This window comes from Misgurnus anguillicaudatus, chromosome 19, assembly GCF_027580225.2.
Source record: "Misgurnus anguillicaudatus chromosome 19, ASM2758022v2, whole genome shotgun sequence".
In the NCBI taxonomy this organism is placed as follows: Eukaryota; Metazoa; Chordata; class Actinopteri; order Cypriniformes; family Cobitidae; genus Misgurnus; species Misgurnus anguillicaudatus.
Window position 1 is genome coordinate 48,887,763 of NC_073355.2, and position 25,722 is coordinate 48,913,484.

Below are 25,722 nucleotides of genomic sequence, written 5' to 3' on the forward strand. Positions count from 1 at the left end.
GACTGTTTTTATGCACCTAAATATATGATATGATCTATACTGATATACCTGGTATATACCAGCTAATGTTGTCCTAATTTGGGTGGTCAGACTGCATTTGAAATTCAATCTGCATCTAATTTAGCTAAACCAAGTAAATTTGCTCAAATTAAAGTCATTTTAGGATGCCAAAGTCAAGTTTAATCATATAAAATTAATTTTACCAGCAACAAAATTGTGGCCTGTGAAAATGCTGAGTGGCTAGTAACTTTGGAAAACAACTAGCCACTTTGGCTGGTGAGCAAAAAAGTTAATGTCAAGCCCATGTATAAATGCATGTTTTTACAGTCATTTAAGTAGTCGTGTTAAATAATCGAGATTAAGATTTTTATCAAAACAATCGGGATTATGATTTTTCCCATAATCGAGCAGCCCTACTTTCAGACTACATTCATGCTGGCCCCTTCTCAATCTGAAGCTGGAGCCTCCCAAAGTTGCATTGGTAGGCGGCATACATCATCAAGACTAAAAATACTTTGTTACATGCTCGTTACCGCTAAAAGTTACACCAATTACATGAAAGTCGTAAACAAAACTGTACTGGACAACCTTAACACGTTTTATGCTAGATTCGATCAAAATAACAGAGACATCCCCCTGACATCCCCCTGCCACCAATAACTCAAATGAGACTGTACTGAAAGTGACGCACTCAAAGGTGCTTAAGCTCTAAGGAAGGTGAACTTTTTTCACTATATACATATGACTGTGTCACCATCTCGGACAATAACAACATCGTCAGTAAATGTTGTGTCACGATTCTCCAAATCCTCGATTCGATTACATTTTCGATTCTAAGGTCACGATTTGATTTGTTTCTTGGTATGTACTGTTTTTTGAAAGGCAAAAAATGGTAAGCCATTATTATATATTACTATTATAGTTTCACATGCACATTGCGTGCTTTTCCTTGCATGGGGGTTTGTGGGCTTCACTTTACGCGAGAGAGCTTGTAGAGAGAGGATTCCTTATTGGATGCACATGGACTTAATGCCCGCGTTTTGGACTCCTAGCATCTAAAAATAAATCCAGCGTATCATAAAAAGCTGCGCTTCTCTCTGTCTCACGTGCACACGCTCTCGGATCTGTCCGAACCCTAAACAAACTAAAATAGCAATCCTTACGTATTTGTTTAGTTTAGCGGTTCCTGTGAGCTGAGGCAAACTATCCCTTTTGTTAAAAATATTACCCGCTGCATCTTGGCGCCTGTCTCGCGCACGTGTAGAGAGCTGTGCTCTGTCCGAAGTCAGCGCACTAGGTAGGAAATGAATCCTGTTTATGATATGCATTTCAAGGAGTTGTAGCAATACATCCCTTGTGTTTAAAATATAAATCTCTGAGAGTTTTTTCCCCCGCTTGGCAAGCCGACAGGACATGACATGGGGGCGTGGCAGCATCGACGATCCCATTGTTTAATTCGAAGTTCAAAATTGTGACTACATTTCGATAGATTTCGAATTAAAATCAAAATCGTGACACCCTTACAGATGATACAACTATCCTTGGCCTCATCAGAATATGGTTCACAGGGTCACTATCTACAGGGAGGACAATGATCTTGTTCTTAAAGGAATAGTCTACTCATTTTCAATATTAAAATACGTTATTACCTTAACTAAGAATTGTTGATACATCCCTCTATCATCTGTGTGCGTGCACGTAAGCGCTGGATCGCGCTGCAACGCTTCGATAGCATTTAGCTTAGCCCCATTCATTCAATGGTACCATTGAGAGATAAAGTTAGAAGTGACCAAACACATCAACGTTTTTCCTATTTAAGACGAGTAAGTTATACAAGGAAGTTTGGTGGTACAAAATAAAACGTAGCGCTTTTCAAGCGGATTTAAAAGAGGAACTATATTGTATGGCGTAATAGCACTTATGGGAGTACTTTGACAAGCTTGCTCGTATAACTGCTCGTCTTAAATAGGAAAAACGTTGATGTGTTTGGTCACTTCTAACTTTATCTCTAAATGGTACCATTGAATGAATGGGGCTAAGCTAAATGCTATCGAAGCGTCGCAGCGCGATCCAGTGCTTACGTGCACACACACAGATGACAGAGGGACGACTCAACAGCTCCCAGCCAAGGCAATAACATATTTCAATATTGAAAATGAGTAGACTATTCCTTTAATATTAATAAAACAAATGAACTAATTCTGGACTTTAGGAGGAGACCTCTCCCCTACAGCCTCTAACCATCAAGAGGATTGAAGTTGAACGGACTGACAGCCATAAGTTCCTGGGACTTCATATCTCTGAAAATCTCAGCTAGGCCAAAAACATCCAGAAATTTGAAATTAAACACCCTTTCTGCATCTCTTTCTCTTGTATTTCTTTTAAAGGTCACATTCTTTCTGATCCTATTTTTTAAACCATAGTGTATAATGTTGCTACAATCGCATAAAAAATACCTGTAAAATGATAAAGCTCAAAGTTAAATGCCAGGCAATATTCCTGATTGAATGACGTCAAAGCAAGAGTGTTTGACTAAACTCCGCCCACAAGAATACGTCAGTCGCCAGCTAAGCTCAAACGGCTCTGCTAAGCTAAGCTGCTGTCGAATCACAACACGCTAAACAAGCGTCAAAAGTAAATAAAATAATATAAATGTGTCTTTGTAATCTGGTGGGTCCTGATTCATTTTCAGTGCAGGAAAACCCTTCTGCAATAATCCGATGATGTCTGCATCATTACACCCCTATAACATAAAAGTCAATCTTAGCAAAACATGAGGATCAAAGTTAGAAATAAACCAATTATTTGTTACAAATAAAACTAAAAAAGTTTGAAACAGATGGTGAATGTTTCATTGACATTAAATGTTTTAATGTCTCTTTTTCATTTCTAGTTCACACCTATAGAGTGAAAGTGATTGAGACCTTCAGTGAAGCTCCTCCTACAACAATTCACCAATAAATGCTGGAGTCAAACACACAGAGAAATCACTCCATGTGTGACAACAGAAATCTTCATGACACAATGTTGGTGCCGGTGAAAGAGGAGCTTGAGAAGATGACAGATCCACAACCATGCAGAATAAAGGATGAAGATACTGAGGAACAAATAGGTTGGTGTCTATTTTTCAATCTTCATCTTTGAGGGTTGAGGAGTGATCATAAAAACATTGAGAAACATGAGGGAAATAAACTAAAATCCATGAGATGATAACTTTCTGCTTCTATAATAGATTCAGTAGAATTAGATTGAAACATCAGAAGAGTTTTATCCAAAGCAACATTCAGTGGATTGAATGACTGTGATCTCCATGTAATGCTCTACTACACTTAAACCTCATGTTGTGTCATTATCATGAGATTTTTCTTTTACCCAAAAATAGTAGTTAAAGTTAGTGCATCAGACTGAAATTTATTTACTTTGTTTCTAAAGACTATAACAATAATCTGGCTTTTTGTGATTCCCCACCTTGTTTTAATTGTGTTGTTCCTGGTCATAAAAATAACTGGCCTACAAAAAAAAGCTTGTAACCAGGGCCTGCTAATGATATTGATAATGATAGTGACTCCGTGACATAGTTTATAGCATAAAAGCAAACTAACTAGTTAAACATTAAAGTAGACTAGTGTGGTCAACAGGGGTGATTCTAAGATGATCATTTAGGGGGCATAAGGGTATAATTTTAAATTTGAAAAAAGTTTGAATACAGTGTAAGGTCCAGCCTATATATGAACAGTGGCAGAGCTGTCATTAAATGGGGCTGTCAGGGCTACTTTACGGGTTCCATAGTCAATGAAAGAAAACAATAAAGCCCCCCTAAAAATGGCCTAACAATGCCCATGGTCAACCCTGCAAGTGTTTGTCATATTTTATTTAATATTACCCAAATTATTCTCATATAATACTATTTTCACAAAAAAATCAGAAGCATAAGCTCAGATTAATTAGGCCCCTCTTTGTGAACAAGTAGCCGAAACAATGCCATAATGGGCGTGTTGTAGCGCGCGTCCTCACAACAAAAGTTATGGTTCAGCTCCTTAAAATGAGAGATAACATGCATATAAACATTCACCATGAGAAATGTTGCAAACTAGATTGAAGCAGTTATCAGGAAATGATAAATGAGACGCATAAACAATGACGCACGTGCCGTAGTGAGGACACGCGTGTCATGGCAACATGAAGTTGATTCAACTCTTTAAAATGAGGGACTTACAACATACACGACGAGACATGTCATCAAACTGGACTGAAGCAGATATCAGGTAAGTTAGCTCGTCACTTACTCGGTTGAAACGGAGATCATTCAGCAGCATTATAGCTCATTTGAGCTATAATAAAGGAAAATTCCTGCGCGTCATCCCAACAAGATATATAGTTCAGCCCCTCAAAATGCGGGTTTTAAATGCATAAAAACCAGTGGTCACCAATCCTGGTCCTGGAGGGCCGGTGTCTCTGCAGAGTTTAGCTCCAACCCTAATCAAACACACCTGAAGGAGGTAATTAAGGTGCTTCAGGTGTGTTTGATTTAGGTTGGAGCTAAACTCTGCAGAGACACCGGCCCTTCAGGACCAGGATTGGTGACCACTGTTTTATATGCATTTAAAACCCGCATTTTGGTGACCACTGGTGACCACTGATATAAACAATCACGATGAGAAATGTCTGAAAACTGTATTAAAGCAGAGATCAGGGAGCTTGTCAAATATCCACTCAAAAGCTGGTGAATGATCTCAGCATTAGAACGGCACATCACGCGCTCCTTTATAATGTTATTATAAACAAAAATGCACGCGAGTGGTTTCTGGAGAGAGAAATAATTCATAAAAACAAACTTCAGATGCTGCGTAGAAGATAGGACGAGACTTGCCATCACGTGTCTTTCCGGGACCATCAGATGCCGGCTAATCATGGCAGTGTGAATGAACAAAAAATCTAAGGATCCCGGAAAAATCCAGGATCCCTTTTCCATGTATTTTCTGGAATGTCTGTGTAAAAAGGGCTTAATAGTGATCAAAGATTATTGGCAAAGCTGTTTAGTCAGTACAGTGGGGGTTAAAGGTGGTTTTCTGATTGGTCAGTTTGAATGTGATGTTGGGTTTAGTCACATGGTCAAGGCAAGGGGATAAAAGAATATGTTTTTGGGGGTCTTCTCTCTTTCCTTTCTCTTGCACTCTTCTTCTTTGGGTTAGTCTCCATGAGCTCTGCTTTTGGATTCTCTATGCTTTTCTTCTTTACCTGAGTTCTGGGGTTCAGGTTGTGTTTTTGTACTTTTACCCAACATGGCCTCTTGAAATTTGTCAGTAAATAAGCACCTTATAATGCAATGCAAGTTGATAGTAAAATTCATGTACATGTCCTGACTGAGCAGTGTTTACTGCTGTAGTTATTACATTTAAAGTGTTTTGTAGGGGTATATTTGGGGAGGCCTTGATACTACGAGCTACCAAAGACATTATTAAAGAGCTTCTGTGTAGAGCCCGACCGATATGCGTTTTTTCGGGCCGATACAGATATAAGGGAGTAAAAAAAGACCGATAACGATATATCGTCCGATATTCTTTATGTGTACATTATAGTTCAGTATATACTACAGTATATTATACTAAAGTACTGTACATAGAATACACTATATACTTTAACATAATATACTGTATATGAATAAATACAATGCAATGCAATGATCACTCACAAATGTGGTGATCACTCACAAATGTGGTGATCCAACACTTATATTGATGTGACAAAGATATGTACTATAGGCAAGAACTTAACAATAAACTTTATTATCCAAAATTAGTTGGATATCAGTGCACTAAACAGTAAACTTGACTTATTATAAATAACTTTAAAGGCAGAATAGGCAGGAATTATCTAAAAAAACTTTTTTACAAATTTGTTTAAACTGACTTTATATATCAATACATAAGTAAAATGTAAGTACTCTGAAAAAGAGAGTATAAAAATCGAGTGTCTGTATACCTCTCAGCACTGTTTTAAACACAGCTAACTTTTCCATTCACTCCACCCCCTCCCTTCTGGGTTTCTTCTTAAGCCACGCCCCCAAAACACATGAACGCGCGAATTACCTCAGACAAGCGGAGAGGAAGGAGCGCGGTGCATGTAATAACATCAAGTCACAATCACATGTAATAATACACCTAACTTTATCACTAGGAATATAAACAGATGGCTTTTATAAACGGATGGCTTTTAGTACTCACTCAGCCAGTGTTTTGCATGGAAGAGTTTCTGTGATGAAAGTATTGTTGACTCTGACGAGGACTACACTCCGCAGACAATACCGCTACCGCATCATCGACTCGAGGAAAAGCCACGCGATATTTACTCTCGTTTGATTGCTTCATTTATTCCTTTTTTGCCTTCGCTGACTGGATATGCAGGTACTGTAAGATGTGAATGCAGTTTCTGTGAGTTGTTAGTGCTATTTCTCTGCTGTACTATTGCTCTTCCTATTGCCTCGTGCACGTTCAAATCAATCGGGTGTGCGCATGTCTGGGCAGATCCCATAGCAACGGGTGGGGCCATGGTCGCGAGAGAGAGTGATATTTGAGCAAGCTAATCATATGTTTCGTCCCGGATGGAAATAATTGGCTGTGTTTAACACAGTCGTGAGAGGTCTACAGACACTCGAGTTTTGTACTCTCTTTTTTAGAGTACTTGCATTTTGATTATGCGTTTGTATATGGGGACAGTTTGGACAGACTTGTAGGAAAGTTTTTTGGATGGTTCCTGCCTACCCTGCCTTTAAAACACAAAGAGAACAAAATACATAAAACTTGCATCATTTGCAGTTTTGACGAGAATGGACTAGGTGCACAAGATGGCGTCTATTAACTACAGGATTTGAGTGTACGCATCAGTACTTCCGGTCTAAGTGTTTACGCACTGCAAATGACAGCATCTAGCTTACCTTGTTAAGAAGAACGAGTTCTAACTTTCTTTCAAACGGAAAAACGGAGCATTACATTGTTTTCTTCCCATTCGTCATGTAGTTTTCACTCCTGTAAATACTGCGGTATGGGCTCAGTGTTAAATCAAGATCCGTAGGGACAGCTTCAACCCTACGAAAATCACTCGTGCGTGTGACTTCGTAGTGACTGCTAAGGGGTTTAGGAGATCTATAAAAGAAGCTATACCGGTTCCCTTACACTGGACTTGACTATTATACTTTATAATACTTTATAATTTATGTATTTCTTATATTTCCATGTAAATACATTATGACTGTTACTAATTGTAAACGTTTCTTGTAATGAACTTCCAATGAAAGTATTTCTAAAATGTTTTCATGTAAATACTTTATAATTAATGTTTCTAATTGCAAGTTTCCGGTAAAAACCTTCTAATGAATGTATTTCTAAAATATTTTAATGTAAATACTTTAGAATGAATGTTTCTATTTGCAATAGTTTTTGTAAATACTTTATAATTAATGTTCTATAATTTTGTTAGACATTTACTTACCAGAATTTATTAATTAAACAGTATTTTGTTGACATCTTTTACATTATTAAAAAGGTAATTATTTTCAAACAACTGTGTACACTTATATAAACCCTTTAAACCCCATTCTCCACAACTTATGAGATGGACAGTTACATGTTACCACTAAGGAAAGTTTAGCATTGCTGTTGCTTTATACACCTGACTCACAGCATGATAGCATTAAGAGGAGGCCACACATAGGAGCACATTAAAAGTAATATATTTATTTTAATACTTAACTGTATCATTATTACAATATAAAGAAACCAATATAAAGAATCAATGTTATATGTACAGTGGATTTTAAAGAGGAAATAATGTAGTGCATATTATTCAAATTAAATCCCATAAGTGATATGAACCCTCTTCAAACATTCATTCATGTAAAAATAAAAATAATCTCCCTTATAGTTTTAGTCACCTCACAGTCTCTGTAGATGCATTGTATGGGAATACCCTCCTCTGTAAAAACACCAAAAATCACACCACTACATCCCTATAAGAAGTAGCTGGCATCCTGGCTCTTTCTGTGAGTCTGCTTTAATTTCAGCATTGCACTCTGTATTTTCAAGTAGCTACAGTCATTAAATTGGGACATTTAATTTCCAGCAGTCCGAAGGGTGGGCTCTCAGCTGGGTCAAACACAACATAGTGGTTGCAGAGTGCTCTTTCAGCCACACAGAACAGTCTGCCACTGAAATGTCAACTGGTGAGGAGTCGTCAAAGACAATCTACACATTAAAACAAAATATACAGTATGTTATTTCACATACAGAATCAGGACACAAATTCAATACAACACAGAAAATGACAAAGCTGAGAGCAGGCTGGTCAGGTAAGTTATGAAAATAGGCTTAACCATGTCAGGTTATCAAATGCATAACACTATACACAATACTGTAATCTAAGGACATCCCAATAGATCACCTGTATCAATTTACTCACTTTCATATAGAGTCTTATAAAAACAGTGAAAGTTTAAAGCATAAGATAGGTACAGGGTACAAAATCAGTACTTAAATATCACTTGCCAATGAACCTTAAAGATATTAAACTGACCGTTCATGGTTTATAATTAACATACAGTAAAAAACACAAGCCGTCAGAACCATTCTGTGGTTTCCATGAAAGCTTGGTGTATGTTAAGATCCTTTATTCGTCATTTTGCAACACAGGCATATCAAAACCACAAATAATAAAGCCGATTGAGGCTTTGAGCTGATAAACACTTCTAGTTTTCCCACTCCAGGCCAGGGTCGTGAGGGTTCTCCCCCTTTAGCATTGTAGCCCTGACGCTCCCTCCCTGATGAATCTTTGGTTTGAAACTGTGAGGTTTGGACATCATTACTGTTATTAATACAGTTAACTGTACATCGTTAAAACCATCAAATAGCCTGTCAAGTTGTCAAAGTAAGTAGTAATTTACTAACTGTTAGAGCGAGCTAGCCAGTCCGTCAGCTAATGTTATAACTTACCTTCATAGTTGTCGATGTAACTTGATATATACACCTTGAACAACTTTTTCCTTTTGCTCATCGGAGCTGAGCATGCTGGTGTACTAGCCGATGGACATCGGTGATTGTTACTTTGATAGATCTTGCAGAATTGTGTTTAAAACAGCGCCATGATTCATATCTTCCTCTAATCATATCGCGAAACCGGAAGCTTACACGCGTACACTCAAGAAAGCGGAAATAGAAAAACGTCATCCCGTGCAACTAGTCCATAACGTTATACAGAGAAACTTATGAAGTCATTGATTATTAGCTTTACAGTAAGTTGTGTACTTCACAAATTAGTTAGCCACTCACAGTTACGAAGACAATGCTTCACGGAGCACATACTAATGTACACTATGTTTAATGTTGTGCACAACGTTTTTATAACACAAACCCAGGGTTCCGTGCAAACTTTAGACTTTAATAAAACTAATGCGTCTTCGCTCCGCCTCTTTTATTTAGCAAGGGTGTAGAGTTGCGCGAGCTTATTGAATCAATTGCTCTGAAATGAGCGTGTTAACTAACAACACAAGCAGCAGTAATCTCATATAGTGTTATATAAGTGCACGGCTGCGCGTAGTTTAAGCGTGTAATTTCTCCGTCTCGCGTCATTTCTCCCGCTTGCGTTTTAACTCGCAAGTCGACAAAGAGACGGATTAAAAACACCAAATGTAAGCGGGAATGCGTCTCTCTTGTCCATTTATAATCCAATCGACCAAAGCGCGTCTTAATACCAGGTGTAAAAATGTTGTGAAGAAGACACTGCGTGACTGCAGCCACCTGAACTGAGAGACTGACTGACTGAAGGGAAGGGGGTGGGGGATTGAATGGTGTCACTACAGTGAGTGACCTGGGTCACCATTAGCAACCAGTATGGCGCACTCTGCTGGACAAACAAGTACTTACATCTTTCAAATGCATTTAATGTGTTCTGTAACAAACGTTCATATCGGCGCATATCTGCGGCTTATACGCCGATACAGATATATCTGCGACATGCTCATATCGGCCGATAAAATCGGCAAAACGATAAATCGGTCGGGCTCTACTTCTGTGTGAGGATGCTGCCAAGCAAATTGACGCCGTACCACTCTCTGATAGCACGGTGAGCAGACGTATTGGCGACATGGCTGAGGATATGTCTGCTCAACTGTTGGACCAGGTGAGAGCTAGCAAATTTTTTGCACTGCAGCTAGATGAAAGTACGGATATGTTCGTCGAGGAATTACTGTTTTGCAAAGCAGTTGAAAGTAGAACCACTGGGAAAGAGATTTTTCAAGTACTGGACAAATATATTGATTTAAATAGACTTGACTGGTCTCGTTGCGTGGGTGTCTGTTCTGACGGGGCCATGGCTATGAGTGGCAAGAACAGTGTGGTAACGGCTGTCATCAAACAGAAGGCCCTGAATGTCGTGTTCACGCACTGTATGCTCCGTCGAGAAGCACTGGTGGCTAAACGGTTAGATGATGAGCTTAATCAGGTACTACAGGACATGATACAAGTAGTAAACTTCATTAAAGCAGCCCCTTGAAACACAGGCTGTTTGCTCTTCTGTGTGAAGAAATGGGAGCCCGTTTTGATGGACTGCTGCTTCACTCAAACGTACGCTGGCTTTCACGGGGGGCAGTTTTGAACCGTGTGTATGAGTTGCGGAGGGAGGTTGCAGAATTTCTCTTGTCTGAAAAACATCAGCTTGCTGACTGTTTTAAAATGCAGCCTGGATTCTAAAACTTGCATATATGGCTGACATTTTTTGTCATCTGAATGTGCTTAACCAAAGCATGCAAGGGCGTAACACATACATAGTGCATATATGCAAGACAAAGGGCGTGCTTTTTCCCTGAAGATTACGCTGTAGTCAAACAAGCTCAAGAAACGGAATGTAACAGAAATGTTACCACTATTACACCAAGAGCTGCTGTCATCTGGTAATGAGATGGACACCATTTCTCCACTGATACAATCCCACCTGGAGCACCTCCAGGGATATTTCAAAGACTATTTCCCTGACCTTGACAGCACCCATCTGATATGGGTAAGAAACCCATTTGCCTATGATGTAGGCTCTTGTCTGGACTTAAAAATCACATTTAAAAATGAAATTTGAGGCTCTTTCCCTCTCTAACTACTGGATGTATGTAAGAAAAGACTTTCCCATCCTAGCTGAGAGTGCTCTGAAATGCCATCTTCCTTTTGCAACCACTTATTTTTGCGAGTCTGCCTTTTCAACTTAAAAATTACCTAAAACAAAACACAGAGCACGTCTAAATGTGGAGAGTGACATGCGTGGCTTCCATGTAAGATCTCACCTTGTGTGGAGTATCACTGATCTTGAGAAAGGTGAGGGAACAGCCTAGAACTACACGGGAGGACCTGGTCAATGACCTGAAGAGAACTGGGACCACAGGTCCAAAGGTTACTATCCTGCAGGTGCGCATGGTTCAACTGCTCAAGCCAGCACATGTCCAGGCCCATCTAAAGACCATCTGGATGATCCAGAAAAGGAATGGGAGAGGGTCATGTGGTCAGATGAGACCAAAATAGAACTCTTTGGTATCAACTCCACTCACCGTGTTTGGAGGAAGAAGGATGAGTACAATTCCAAGAACACCATCTTAAACATGAATCATGGGGGTGGAAACATCATGCTTCGGGGCTGTTTTTCTGCAAAGGGGACAGGACGACTGCATCGTATTGAGTGGAGGATGGATGGGGCCATGTATCGTGAGTTTTTTGGCAACAAAAAACCCTCTGTAAGAGCATTGAAGATGGGTCGTGACTCAGTCTTCCAGCATGAGAATGACCCCAAACACACAGCCAGAGCATCTAAAGAGTGGCTCCGTATGAAGCATTTCAAGGTCCTGGAGTGGCCTAGTCAGTCTCCAGACCTGAACCCAATAGAAAATCTACGGAGGGAGCTGAAACTCCATGTTGCCCTGTAACAGTCCCAAAACCTGAAGGATCTGGAGAAGACCTGAGGGGTATTGCACAAAGGCAAGATAAAGGATTAAACTGGGATTTTCCAGTTATCCTGGCTGAATTTAGCCCTGACTCGATTGCATGAAGGGATGCTAAAATAATCTAAATTAACTTACTATGGAGATTTCCTTTTTGCAGCTAGCCTAACAATTAATTCAATTCAAAGAACTTTATTAATCCCAGGGGGAAATTGCATACATTTAATACATGTAAATATGCCCATCAACCATTTTAAAAATGAATAGATAAGACATAAAAAATGAATGTACTATACCAATATAAAAAAGGGTAATTTACTTCAATAGTGAATTGTCCCAGCAGTTTCAAAGAGGAGTTATACAGCTTAATGGCCACAAATTTAAAGGATCTTCTAAAACGCTTACTTAGCAGTAATCAGTCTCTGACTAAATGTACTTCTCTGGTTGGCCAGCACCCTAGTGGGAGAAAAGGGATTGTCCAGAATTGAACTTAGTTTTGACGGTACTTTTTTCTCAGCCACAACATGAACAGAGTCCAGCTCCATACCAAGTACAGATCAGACTATAGCAGACTATACCATTTCAGATTAATCAGCTAGTTCCTCTGTCAATCCTACTAGATATTAATGTGTTTTAGTAACTTCATGGTCCTGCATTAAAAAAGATATACTGTCATTCATTGAAGTATGCATGCTGTTATTTTAGTATTATTATGAAGACTGCTATCAGGGGTTTGATGAATACATTTATTAATGCAGTTGTTGAGATAAAAAAATGTCTGATGAAGTTGAAAGGCGGTTTCAATTATGTACGTAACAAGGTCAATGTGTAGACGAGCATTAAAGGAATAGTCTACTCTTTTGCCATATTAAACTATGTTATTACCTCAATCTAGACGAATTAATACATTCCTATCTTTTTTCAATGCGTGCACTGTACAGTGCGTTGTGAATGTGTTAGCATTTAGCCTAGCCCCATTCATTCCTATGGTACCAAAAAAAAAGTTTTATTTTGTGGCACCATACTTACTGGTATAACTTATGCTGTGTTTAAAATTTTCAGCATATTACAATAAAATACACATCCACAAACACTCAGAAGTTTACTTTTTGACCAAAAACCACACGAGTACATTTAAATGATCTGTAATAAAACAACACGTCTAATGCTTAAACTTTAGAGAAACAGATCAAATGACATGTTTAAGTTTATCGTGTACACATATTGAACACATTCGCGTTTCTGTCTCTCACTCTCTATCTTGTAACTCCTCGTATTCATTTGAAACTTCAGAGAAACAAAATATTTATGCTTATTGGAAATTTAGGGAAATGTATTTAAAGTAAAACAAACAAACACATATAAACATAATAACCATTATTATAGTTATTATGTTTGTGCTATCTTACATTTAGATATCTGATATTCTGTCTAGCTAGCTACTGTATAAACTTTTTAAAATGATGTCATCTAAATGTTTTCTCAGTGAGTGTATTTGACTTTGCACTGGTATAATGTCTTACACACAGCATAAGGAAGTTTTAAAGACATTTATAGGACATTTGTTATAGGATTTGAACACAGCACAAGAGTTAGAACAGAAATTGACAATAGAAATGACACAATGTACTTCACATTAAAAATAACATGAATACATGACATCTCAAATGTGTTTTGTCATTCTGGTTTATCAATATGAACTATTTACTGTCTTCATTTTAGATATGATGGAAGTGAAAGAGGAGAGTCAACCTGAAGTGGATGAGAAACATCAGATTGTACAAATAAACCACAATGTTTCACAGAAAGAAACTCTGAAGACAGAAGACATAAAGTGTGAAAATAGTTTCAGTGAAGATGAACGCCCTGCAGATCACAAGAGGACTCACAGTGAGGAGAAACCTTTCACATGTCAACAGTGTGGAAAGAGTTTCAGAACAAAAGTTAACCTTAAAACACACATGAGGATTCACAGTGAGAAGAAACCTTTCACATGTCAACTGTGTGGCATGAGTTTTAACTGTAAATCGAGCCTTAGCCGGCACATGAGAGCTCACAGGGGGGAAAAGCCACACGCCTGCCAGCATTGTGACAAGAGTTTCCGAGATAAAAGTTTACTTGACAGACATTTGAGGATTCACACTGGAGAGAAACCTTTCATATGTCAACTGTGTGGAAAGAGTTTTAGAGCAAAAGCTTACCTTAAAGAACACATGAGGATTCACAGCGAGAAGAAACCTTTCACGTGTCACCTGTGTGGAATGAGTTTCACCCTTAAATCGAGGCTTAGCCGGCACATGAAAGTTCACAGTGGGGAAAAGCCACACGCATGCCAGCATTGTGACAAGAGTTTCCGAGATAAAAGTCATCTTAACAGACATTTGAGGATTCACACTGGAGAAAAAACACACGCATGCCATCACTGTGAAAAAAGTTTTACAACTGTCGGTGGCCGTAACAGACATTTGAGGATTCACACTAGAGAAACACACGCATGCCATCACTGTGAAAAGAGTTTTACAACTGCAGGTAAACTTAAGACTCACATGAGAAGTCACACTGGAGAGAAACCTTACACTTGTCAACTATGCAGAAAGAGTTTCACCTTAAACTCAGGCCTTTTCCAGCACATGAAAACTCACAGTGGGGAAAAGCTACACGCATGCCATCACTGTGACAAGAGTTTCATAGATAAAGTTAAACTTAAGATACACATGAGAATTCACACTGGAGAGAAACCATTTACATGTCATCTGTGTGGAAAGAGTTTCACAATAAAAAATAACCTTAACGTACACATGATGATTCACACAGGAGAGAAACCGCATCCGTGCCATCACTGTGAAAAGAGTTTTATAACTGCAAGTAACCTTAGAAAACATTCAAGAGTTCACACTGGTGAGAAACCTTACACTTGTCAACTGTGTGGAAAGAGTTTCGTAACAAATCCCAACCTTAATATACACATGAGGATTCACACCGGAGAGAAACCACATCTGTGCCATCACTGTGGAAAGCGTTTTATAACTGCAGGTAAACTTAAGACTCACATAATGTCTCACACTGGAGAGAAACCTTACAAATGCTCTCAGTGTGGAAAGAGTTTCAAGACAAAAACAAACCTTAATACACATTTGATCACTCACACTAAAGAGAAATCGTTCACATGCCATGAGTGTGAAAAGAGTTTCAAAACAAAAGCTAACTTTAAAAAACACGCAAGATTTCACACTCAATAGAAACCATTCACATGTCAACAGTCTGGATATGGCAACAAAGTTTAGAAATCAGCTGAGGTCTTATTTATAAAACTGTCTGGAGGATCCTTACTAAAAGTCTACGTGCACACAAAAGCCAAAAATGGCATACGGCAAAAAAGATCCAGGCCGTTTCTCAATATGTGTTCTTGTGAAACCTCATCAGTTGTGGCCCAAGAACTGTTCCAATTCCAAGTTCACATCAAGTCAAGTTCACATAACATCTCAGGATGTGTTCTTGATCCGCTCATTTTATCGAGGATGCATCAGAAGGTGACTTGTGTGGACTTACGACAGACAAGTTTCCCAGAATGCATTTCACGTCAACGGCAGTGGAGCTTAAAGTCTGCACAATATTTGAAATATTACTCTTTTTGTGTCATAAAACGTAGCCATTTATTCGAGAATATAGATGAATAACCTTCAAATCTGTGGTCAGTTAGTAAAGATTGAGCCTATATTAACATTTCCTCTGAAAATTTTGGATATTTGAGTTCAGGTTGATTAGTGGGTTGTCAGCGCCGTGTACACCACCCAGAGCAACCTCATCTCTGCAAGTCCCTCTGGAATTTGCCGCTGTCTCATTGCAGCCCTTCAGTGTCTGATGGTCAAGCATGAAATATTCCCTTTGGAGATATATATATATATATATATAACAGGAATGTTTTGGTCTCATCAATTAATTTTTCTTTATTATTCATTTGAAGTCTGTTATTTGTTATTATCAGAACTAGGGATGCACCGAATCCAGGATTCGGATTCGGCCGAATACTGAGCTTTTTGACGGGGTTCAGGTTCGGCCGAATCCTAGATTTTTTTTCTACCGAACCCTAGGCTTGCGCTACGCTGTTTGACGTCACGCGGCCGTTGATTACACACATCGGGTGCTGATGTGGAGATGAGCTTTTTCTTTCGGTGAGCCTTAGGGGTTGGACACACCAAAACTTTTAAACACGGCTGAAAACGCCTTGAGGACGCCAAATGCCAGCTGTTTTTCAGCCGAGCGCTTGGTAGCTGTGATGCTTCAGCTGTGAGCCGGTTGGTTGGTGTGGTAATGTCCCGCCCCTCCTCCACTGTAATTGGACGGCCGTGTGAAAACTGACATTGACGAGCTGAGCTTCTCACTCAAGTTAAATATAGTTTTCAGCGCGGAGCTGCTTGCTTATTGGAAAAAACGAGCGTGTCGCAACGCATCGCTTTCAATATGCATAGGCTTATGGTAATTGTCAAAATAGTTTTTCCAACTTGTCATCCTGGCATAATGTACAGTTAAAATTAAATAAAATGAAAAATACACTGCTGTGGATGTTGTTTACTTCATTAATGTGCTTTACTGTGTTAATGGAATAAGGATGCGAGTAGGATTCGGTATTCGGTTTCGGATTCGGCCGATTCTTAAACGGTGGATTCGGGATTCGGACGAACCTAAAAAATCTGGATTCGGTGCATCCCTAATCATAACATCTATGGGGATCAACTCCCTTTTGGAGCGAGCCTCTAGCGGCCAGTTGATGAATTGCAGTTTAAGCTGGGTACACACCAAAAGATAATTGGGTTGAATTTGGGTCGATTTCCACCCCTTCTAACAATCCTAGCTATGTCCCGATTATCTTGATGGCCCTACAGATAATCATATCAGATTTTCCCTTGGTGTAAGGTGTGTAAAGAGTGTCCGAACCTGATCGGAAGAACGTCAGAGCTACCCCTATTGCGAATCGTAAACATTAAACATGTTTAATATTTATGATCAGAAATCCCGATGTGTGGGGAGAACCCAGAGGACAAACGCACACACATGCTGTAGATTGTCACGTGAAATGAAACGATACTCAATCAGAAAGCGAGCAGATGATGGATAAAACCATAGCAATTGCATGCCGCAGCAAAGTGAGATTCAATTTTATTTATATAGCGCTGTTCACAATTGTTAATTGTTTCAAAGCAGCTTTACATGAATAGATGTAGGGGAAAACACAGAAAAATCGATAGATAATATAAGAAGCACAATACAACGGCTAAGAATAAACCGTACAAGCGAGTGTAGTAATAATGTAACGTATACAGGAAAGTGCTAAGTTAAGCCAATGTTAGCTTACTGTCCCGGGGATGAAAAAACCCTTGGAGAAAACCCCTGTGGGAAAACTCCTAGAATGACAAAAACCCTTGGGAGAGATTAATATATATTTATATATAAACACGATATGGATATGAAACGGGTAAGCGAATTAAACTGGTTCAGCCGGTGGTCGTTGGTCGCACATCAGCTGGGCATCACGTTGAAGGACAGCCAGTAGATCAGTGGTGTGATGACCTTCACAGCATCAGGAACTGGGTCTGTTTGTCTCATTGTCCTCAGGGTCAAGGACAAGACAGGGAGAGAAAAACAGAATCCTATTAGCGTAGGGGCCGTTCACATGTAATGCTAGTGTCATACTGTATTTTGGTTTAAAATCCGCTCTGTTCCAGACAGGCTAACTATTGCGGCATAAGTATATTACCCAGATGAGGTATGTGAGTGCTTTGTTCTGGACAAACTAACTATTGCGGGATAGGTACATTTACTTCACATTTTATCTGAATGCTTTGTTAAAGAAGAATGTCTTAAGTTTAGATTTAAATTGATCGACTGTGTCTGACACTCAAACATTATTTAGTAAATCATTCCAGAGCTTAGGGGCTAGATATGAAAAGGATCTACCGCCTTTAGACACTTTTGATATTCTAGGGATAATTAATTGGCTAGAATTTTGTGATCGCAGTGTACGTGATGGATTGTATTCTGATAGTAATTATGTAAGATACGAGGGTGCTAGGCCATTTAAGGCTTTGTAGGTGATTGGTAATATTTTAAATTGTATGCGATAATTTCCTGGTAGCCAGTGTAAAGATGCCAGAATTGGACTTATGTGGTAATACTTTTTAGATCAAGTAAGCACTCTTGCAGCGGCGTTTTGAACTAGCTGAAGCTTGTTTACCTGATTTGCATGACATCCCCCGAGTAACGAGTTAAAATAGTCTATTCTTGAGGTCATAAAAGCATGGATAACCTTTTCTGCATCTGATGCAGACAGCATATGGCGTATTTTTGAGATATTTCTAAGATGGAAGAATGCTGTGTGGCAGATGTTGGCGATGATTATCGAATGTAAATTGCTGTCAAGCACCACAACTAAGTTCTTAACCATGAAAGATGGCATCACAGTGCAGCCATCTATGGACAACTTGCAATCTGACATATAATGTTTGGAGTGATTTGGTTCGATAATAAGTATCTTTGTCTTCTTGGAGTTTTGCATAAGGAAGTTATGTGCAATCCAGTCCCTAATATCACTAATGCAGTCTGTTAGCTTAGAAAACTGGTGGGTTTCGCTAGGATGTGATGAGATGTTAAGCTGGGTATCATCTACATAGCAGTGAAAACTTATGTTATGTTTCCTGATAATCATATATAACGAGAATAGGATAGGACCTAAAACTGAACCCTGTGGTACGTCATATTTAACAGGGGAGTGATATGACTCTTCCTCATTTACATAAACAAAGTGATATCGATTGGTTAGATATGACCTAAACCAGGCTAGCGCCTGACCACTGATACCAACATAGTTTTCTAGTCTATTGAGTAGGATTGTGTAATCTAGTGTGTCAAAGGCTGCACTAAGGTCTAGTAATATAAGGATGGAGATTTCACCACAATCGGATGTTAAAAGGAGGTGATTTGTAACTCCAAGCAGTGCTGTCTCTGTGCTATGGTGGGGCCTGAATCCTGATTGGAACTTTTCATATGTACCATTATTCACTAAGAATGTGCATAGCTGGCTTGCCACTACTTTTTCTAATACCTTAAAAAGAAAAGTGAGATTTGAGATTGGTATAAAGTTATTAAGATGAGTTCTTTTTTTAAATGAACAGTCTAATAACTGCTAGTTTAAAAGCTGTTGGAAGGTATTCTAATTCTAGCGATGAGTTAAAGATATTTAGTATCGTGTCTGACACTACAGGGAATACTTCTAAGTAGTTTTGTGGGAACGGGGTCTAATATACAGGATGATGATTTGGATGATGTTACTTTTTTAAGGGCTGCAGTATGATGGTCATAACATGGAGCTGGTGTTTTTTCTTTGATTCTCTTTTTTCGATTGGGAGCAACGGCATCCAGCGTGCTAGAACAAGCGTTGTTCAGGTTTTCTATTATAATATCTAAATCTTCACGATTATCTGCTACATGTTTCATTTGGGACAGGTCTGGTAGATTGCTAATAACGCTATCTTTAATGGTGGAAATGATTGTTCTGGCTAGTTTGTAGCATGTAGTGGGCCGAGTGATCCTATCTAGAAGTACCGTGTATGAGACAATGGTCTGAAACTGCATCGCTCTGAGGTGATATTTCGATGTCATTAATATTGAGCCTAAATGACAGAATTAAGTTTAATGTGTGTTTATGGGTATGCGTGGGCCCTGACACATTTTGTCTAATACCGAGAGAAATTAGAACATCCATAAACGCTAGTCCTAATGCATCTTTTGGGTTATCAACGTGGATATTAAAGTCACCAACGATAAGAGCTTTATCTACAGCAACTACAAGCTCAGACAGGAAGTCTGCAATTTCTTTAAGAAAATCTTTGTGGTGGCCTGGAGGTCTGTAGATAGTGGCTAAGACGAAAGAGCTGTTTGTTGTTAAGACCAGTTATTTCCATATTAAACAACATTATTCAAATTGATTAAATTTTAGTTCGGATTTATGGTTTACATTAAATATTTTTTGTATATTGTAGCTACACCACCCCCTCTTCCCTTTAATCGAGGTTCATGTTTATAATAATAGTCTTGTGGGGTGGATTCGTTTAAACTGATGTAATCGTCTGCTTTAAGCCAGGTTTCTGTTAAACAGAGTGCATTTAAGTTTTGGTCAGTAATTATTTCATTGATAATAGTTTCTTTATTGGTTAGCGATCTAATGTTAAGAAGGCCAAATTTAAAGGGAAGGCAGAGTTACAGTAAGCAGACGGTAAGCAAATGCTAACTTGAGCCGGCACCGTTTGTTGATGCTAGCGGGCTATATGCTAACACTGGGTGTTTACTAGTGATAAATCATTTCGCTTAGTAATACTGTTCAATAATCGTCACGGTAAAGTATTCCTTAGATAAACTAATAAGTTATTTTATATAGATATGAACAAGATAGTAAGAAAATGGGATTTAGATTATGAACTCGACGGAGCTCCAATGCATGCACACTCTTTTTTGTCTCTCTCTTGCGTCTCTCTCCACAACACATGCACATTAAGGCTTTTTGCCTTTGTGACAACCAGAGATGTAAAAAAGCAATCCATTGTATTAATGAAATTTCTTTATGCCCGTTGTTTGCCATCTTTGTTTACTGTAAAGTCACGTTTGGACCCGAGAAACATTGCGAGATTTTGCGAGATTTCCTGTGTTCACAGTCGAGCGTCTGCCGTCTGTTTGAAAATCTGTCCGTGTGTGGTGTGCTGTCTTTGACACATCATTGCACACCACACACTATAGGAGCAAAACGGTTAAATCTAGGATATTTTATCCTCATGTTTGTGGTCTATCACATTTTGAAACTCTTATGATGTAAAATATCTTTTGGTGTGTACCCAGTATTAAATCACTTTCGTATTGCCCCTCAAAATGCTTGTGTTATCTGAACCACATTCAAGCAAGGTTTTTGCATTTTATATATTTTATATATTTTCTTTTTTTTTTCATTAAAGGGGACATTTCACAAGAGATTAAGATGTCAAAAAATTTTTGGTGTTCCCAGAATGCGTATGTAAAGTTCTAGCTTGTAATACCATATGAATAATTTATTATAGCATGTGTAGGATTGAAATAGGAATTTAGGAATTTAGTTGTAGAATTTGTAGGAATTTAGTACTCTGTCACAACTTTTCACAACCCCTATTTCCATCCTGTACCATCTGCATTCCTGTGCTTACTGATAGTGATCAAAGAGTATTGGCAGAGCTCTTTATTCAGCACATTGGGGGTTAAAGGTGGTCTTCTGATTGGTCAGTTTGAATGTATGATGTTAGGTTTAGTCACATGGTCAAGGCAAGGGCATAAAATAATATGTTTGGTGGGTCTGCTCTCTCTTATTCCTCTTCTTCTTTTTTAGGCTGGTCTCCATGAGCTCTGGGGTTCAGGCCATTAGGCCTAGATTTCAGTTCTCAATGGTGATTCTCTGTTTTTTAAACTTTATTTATTTCTCTGTTCTCTATACTATCAGGTAATATCTCACATACTGTACATTGGAAACAGTTAATTGTATGTATTATTTACCATTTCATGTATTTATAATATAACCATTTCAATTGTAACTTAAGTCAGTACTGCTATTGGCTAAATGTGTTGGAATGATGAAAAGATCATGTCATTTATTGAATATTAAAGCTCGACTCTTACTGTATCATTCCTTTATTATGTCATATTTATATTATTGTGTTGAAATCTGGGGAAACTGCTATAAAACCCACTTACAGCCCTTGATTACTCTTCAGAAAAAGGCTATCAGGATTGTTTCTGGTGTTCACTATAGACATCATTCAAATCCTTTGTTTGTAAAGTTGGATGAACTTAAATTGCACGATGTGATTAATTTTAAAACTGTTCAAGTTATGTTTAGGGCATCTCAAAACTCTTTGCCTTCTAATGTTCAAAACTTATTCCGTGATAGAGATGCTCATCATAGGTATTGTGACGCGTCAGACAAGGTTGGATCCATTTGCAAATCTTTATTAGTATCACACAGCAGTTTAGACAAAGGCAATGCAATGTAGCGGTAAAACTGGAATGTAAACACAGATACGGCTTGGGGCAGGCAGATAGTAATCGTAATCGTTAACACAGTCCAGAATCGGGGCAGGCGGAAAGCAATCGTAAATGTAAACACAGTCCAATTTCGGGGCAGGCAGAGATCATTCGTAAACGGGTAAACAGTCCAAGCTCGAGGCTGGCAGCTAAACATCAATAATCCGAAAGGCAGTCCAAAAGTAATCGCCAGGGAAACAAACACAGGGAAATAACGCTCAGTAGTGCTGCACGGGGCAAAACAAGACTTCGCAAAGAGCGTTTGTGTGTGTTCTAGGTATATAGGCAGGATAATGAGTGACAGGTGGAGTGTAATCAGCGGAGCGTGGGGCATAGTGGGAAATGTATTTCCAGTTAGAAGTCAGGTGAATGTGATGTTTGAATACCGGGGACGTTTGCGCTGACATCCGTAACAGGTATACATTAAGAGGAAATAAAAATAAATACTTGCCTAATTTAGGCGTGTCCATGGTTAACCGATTAACCATTAAAAATTGTTTAACCAAGTGAAACATTTTGCTCGGTTAAGTGGCATCAATGGCGTGCATTGAATTTAGTTGTAATACATTTTTGCACCACCAGAGACCGCCAAAGCACTCCCAGACATTTGTAATGTCCACAAGAAGTAGTCATGACCAGTTTTCTAATATGAAGTGGGCAAAGAAAAGCACAGCGTGGAAGCACTTTAAAATCGAGAATGACAGGGCAAAATGCAAGTATTGCAATCCAGTGCTTATATACTTCATATACAACCTAGGGTTGCTGCGGTGACAGAATTTTCCCACCGGTTAATGCATGCAGACGTGCGCATTTTACTTTCACTTTTGAATTATGCAATTGTTTAAATGCAGCGCTTGCGTAAGCTGCATTAAATCGCGTATAAATTTGCATGCAATGCGAGTGCAAACAGCTGGTTTAATTAAGTGCTTGAGTCAATGTGCGCAGGTAATTCTCACAGAACTCGTCCAAGCAGTGCAACCGGCTACTCCTCCATAAAGCGCTGCTTGAATTATGGGTTTATTATTTTTCTTGATAAAAAATACAACAAAACTATCTCTCTTATATTAAACATCATATATGTGCATTATAACAAAAACAAGTAAGCACGCGGCATCATCTGGTCAGTCAGCTCACCTCGCAAACTCTGACAGAAATAAATGAAATCTGACACCTGCTGCTCTGTGACGTGACTCGGGTTCAGCTCCGCTGTGAATCAGTGGTGGATCTAGACCATTTCAACTAGGGGGGGCAATCTAGGGCCAGTTGTACTGTTAGAGGGGCCAGTTACATTTAGACCTTATTCTTGTCATATCATTTTCTGCACTGCACTGCAAAAAATGATTTTCAAGAAAAAAAATTCTTGGTATTTTTGTCTTGTTTTCAGTAAGAGTGTCTAAAGATTCTTACATTAAGATGCGTTTTCTTGAAGAGCAAAACGATCCAAGAAAATAAATTTGATATTTTTGGTCTAAAAAATAGGCTTAAGCGATTTTGTGCATAAAACAAGCAAAACATCTGCCAATGGGGTAAGCAAAAAAATCTTGAACATTTTTCTTAAACACTAAATACAAGAAAAATTCAAGGAAAATTTGTTTACCCCATTGGCACATTTTTTGCTTGTTTTATGCACAAAATCACTTAAATTTGGTATTTTTGGTCTAAAAAATACTTATTTTCTTATTTTGCTCATCAAGAAAAAGCATCTTAATTAAATAATTTTTTATATATTTTTACTGAAACAAGACAAAAATACAAAGAATGTTTTTTCTTGAAAATAATTTTTTGCAGTGTACACTAAAGGCATTAACAGGCCAAATACCATGTTTATGCCACTGTCTCATTACGGATGTAAAAACAACGATCGCAAAAAAATTTGTAAAAATAATTTCACACCCCACATTTAGGGGGGCCAAAAGGGGGTCCAAGCTTGGCCCCTCCCTAGAACCGCCACTACTGTGAATTCAGGCAGCAGACACATTCAGTTGTAAGTGTTTGCTCTATCTAACGAAGCTAAATTATTTAATTACAAGAAAATATCAAAACGACGGTGAAAGACGGTGTCGGGGTGGGCAAGTGATCTAACCGGTGAGAGGCTAAAGCACCGGTAATCCCCGTTTCACCGAATATCGCGACTAACCCAGCCAACACCCGGGCATCATAGAGAGGCGGCCGCGGAGCCTGCGAGTACCTTCGCCCAGCCTACCATCCCCGCGAATGCAAAGTCAGTGACATACTTAAGCTGCTCTGTCCTTACCACTGCGTTTTATTTCTATAAATTAATTTCGTTTTAAATGTGGTCCAACCAGTTATTAAAGGTGTTAAAAAATTAACTACCCCTTTTTCGTGTGTCTCTCTGGGTTGCCTTGCGCATAATATGGTTAACCGAGTATTAACCGATAAGGGTGTCGGTTAATGGTTAATTAAAAACTTGAAAACGTGCAGCCCTAGCCTAATTATAGAACCACTCTTAAATCTATGTGTATCTCAGTGAGGGAAGTGAAACTTTGTAATGATTTGGAGGATGAATTAAAAACATGTTCAAATATAATTAAATTCAAATATCTATTAAAAAAAAGATTACTAAAGAAATATGTAGAGCACAGAGAGTGATGCCCTCAGCATGATGCCAGTGGTGAGAGGGTGTTGGGTCAGTGAGTGTTTGGGCCAGTGTCTTGTGTAAATGTGTGTGATGTTTTGTTTTTTGCTTGTCTTATACCATTGTATAGTGACAATTGTTTTTTGTATGTGTTGTATTAGAATATTGTTGTTGTTTTGTTTTTGAATTATTTTGGTTGGATATTGTTTTGTATTTTATTTTGTGTTGAATGTGAGGGGGTTTGGAATTATATAAGCGTTTGCTTCATCCACTCCCTTTTCAAACCATGCACTTTTATAATATGTTAAATAATTAAACTTTTTAATTTATAAATCTGTTCTTTAGTTTTGATTTAATGTTAAAGGAGCGGTGAATCAAATACTCAATTTTAACTTGATAATTTGTTATATAAGAGGTCATCATACTTAAATGAACATCCTGCAAGGTTCAGAACAGAAAACGTCTGTGCTACTGGCACCAAGCCAGTATTACAAGGGAGTTTGGAATTTGGAAAAGTATGACGTCAAAGTAGAATTAAAGGACCTCCCAAAGCCCAATACAACCACCACTTTTGTAGCCCCGCCCACAGCTTCGCGTGACACACGTGTGTCTCAACAAGCAAACATGTCTTTAAAGATTGACAAATTTAACCAAAATGACTTTTAAAAAAAAAATTCTGAGAGACTTTTATTTTGACACGGTGATCTGTTATGATAGACAAACCATGCAAACGCATTTTCGGTTGTGGAAGAACCACGTGGGAACAATACAGAAGCTAAATACTTTAATTCGGAGGCTTGGAACATAACATTAGGAATGCGTGGATAAAGTTTGCTTTTGAAGAAGTTCCAGCTCGTGTGGGGAGTGTGTTAACTTTGTGTACACGGAATTATTTGTAAAGAAGTCGATGCTGGATTTGCAGAGAGACTGTGATTAAAAGCACCACTTATATTGGATCTGACAACAATGACACAGCAGTATACACAGTTCAATTCAATTCAATTCAATTTTATTTATATAGCGCTTTTCACAATACTCAATTGTTTCAAAGCAGCTTTACATT

At 38.5% G+C, this 25,722-nt stretch overlaps 1 protein-coding gene across 5 annotated transcripts in view; it reads left to right on the forward strand.

Moving 5' to 3' along the window:
• LOC129422198 (uncharacterized) overlaps positions 1-25,722 on the forward strand; it is a 261,102-nt gene that overhangs the window by 82,764 nt on the left and 152,616 nt on the right. The window contains exons 2-3 of one of the 5 annotated variants that reach the window (XM_073856531.1): positions 2,894-3,112; positions 13,691-21,662. The exons of 3 other annotated variants lie outside the window; for them this stretch is intronic. In XM_073856531.1, coding sequence (XP_073712632.1) covers positions 2,962-3,112; positions 13,691-15,207 — 1,668 coding nt within the window. In that variant the 5' untranslated portion in view covers positions 2,894-2,961 and the 3' untranslated portion in view covers positions 15,208-21,662. Of the gene's footprint in view, positions 1-2,893; positions 3,113-13,690; positions 21,663-25,722 lie in introns of those variants that run through there. One more of the 5 variants, XM_055178257.2, reaches the window with a different exon arrangement.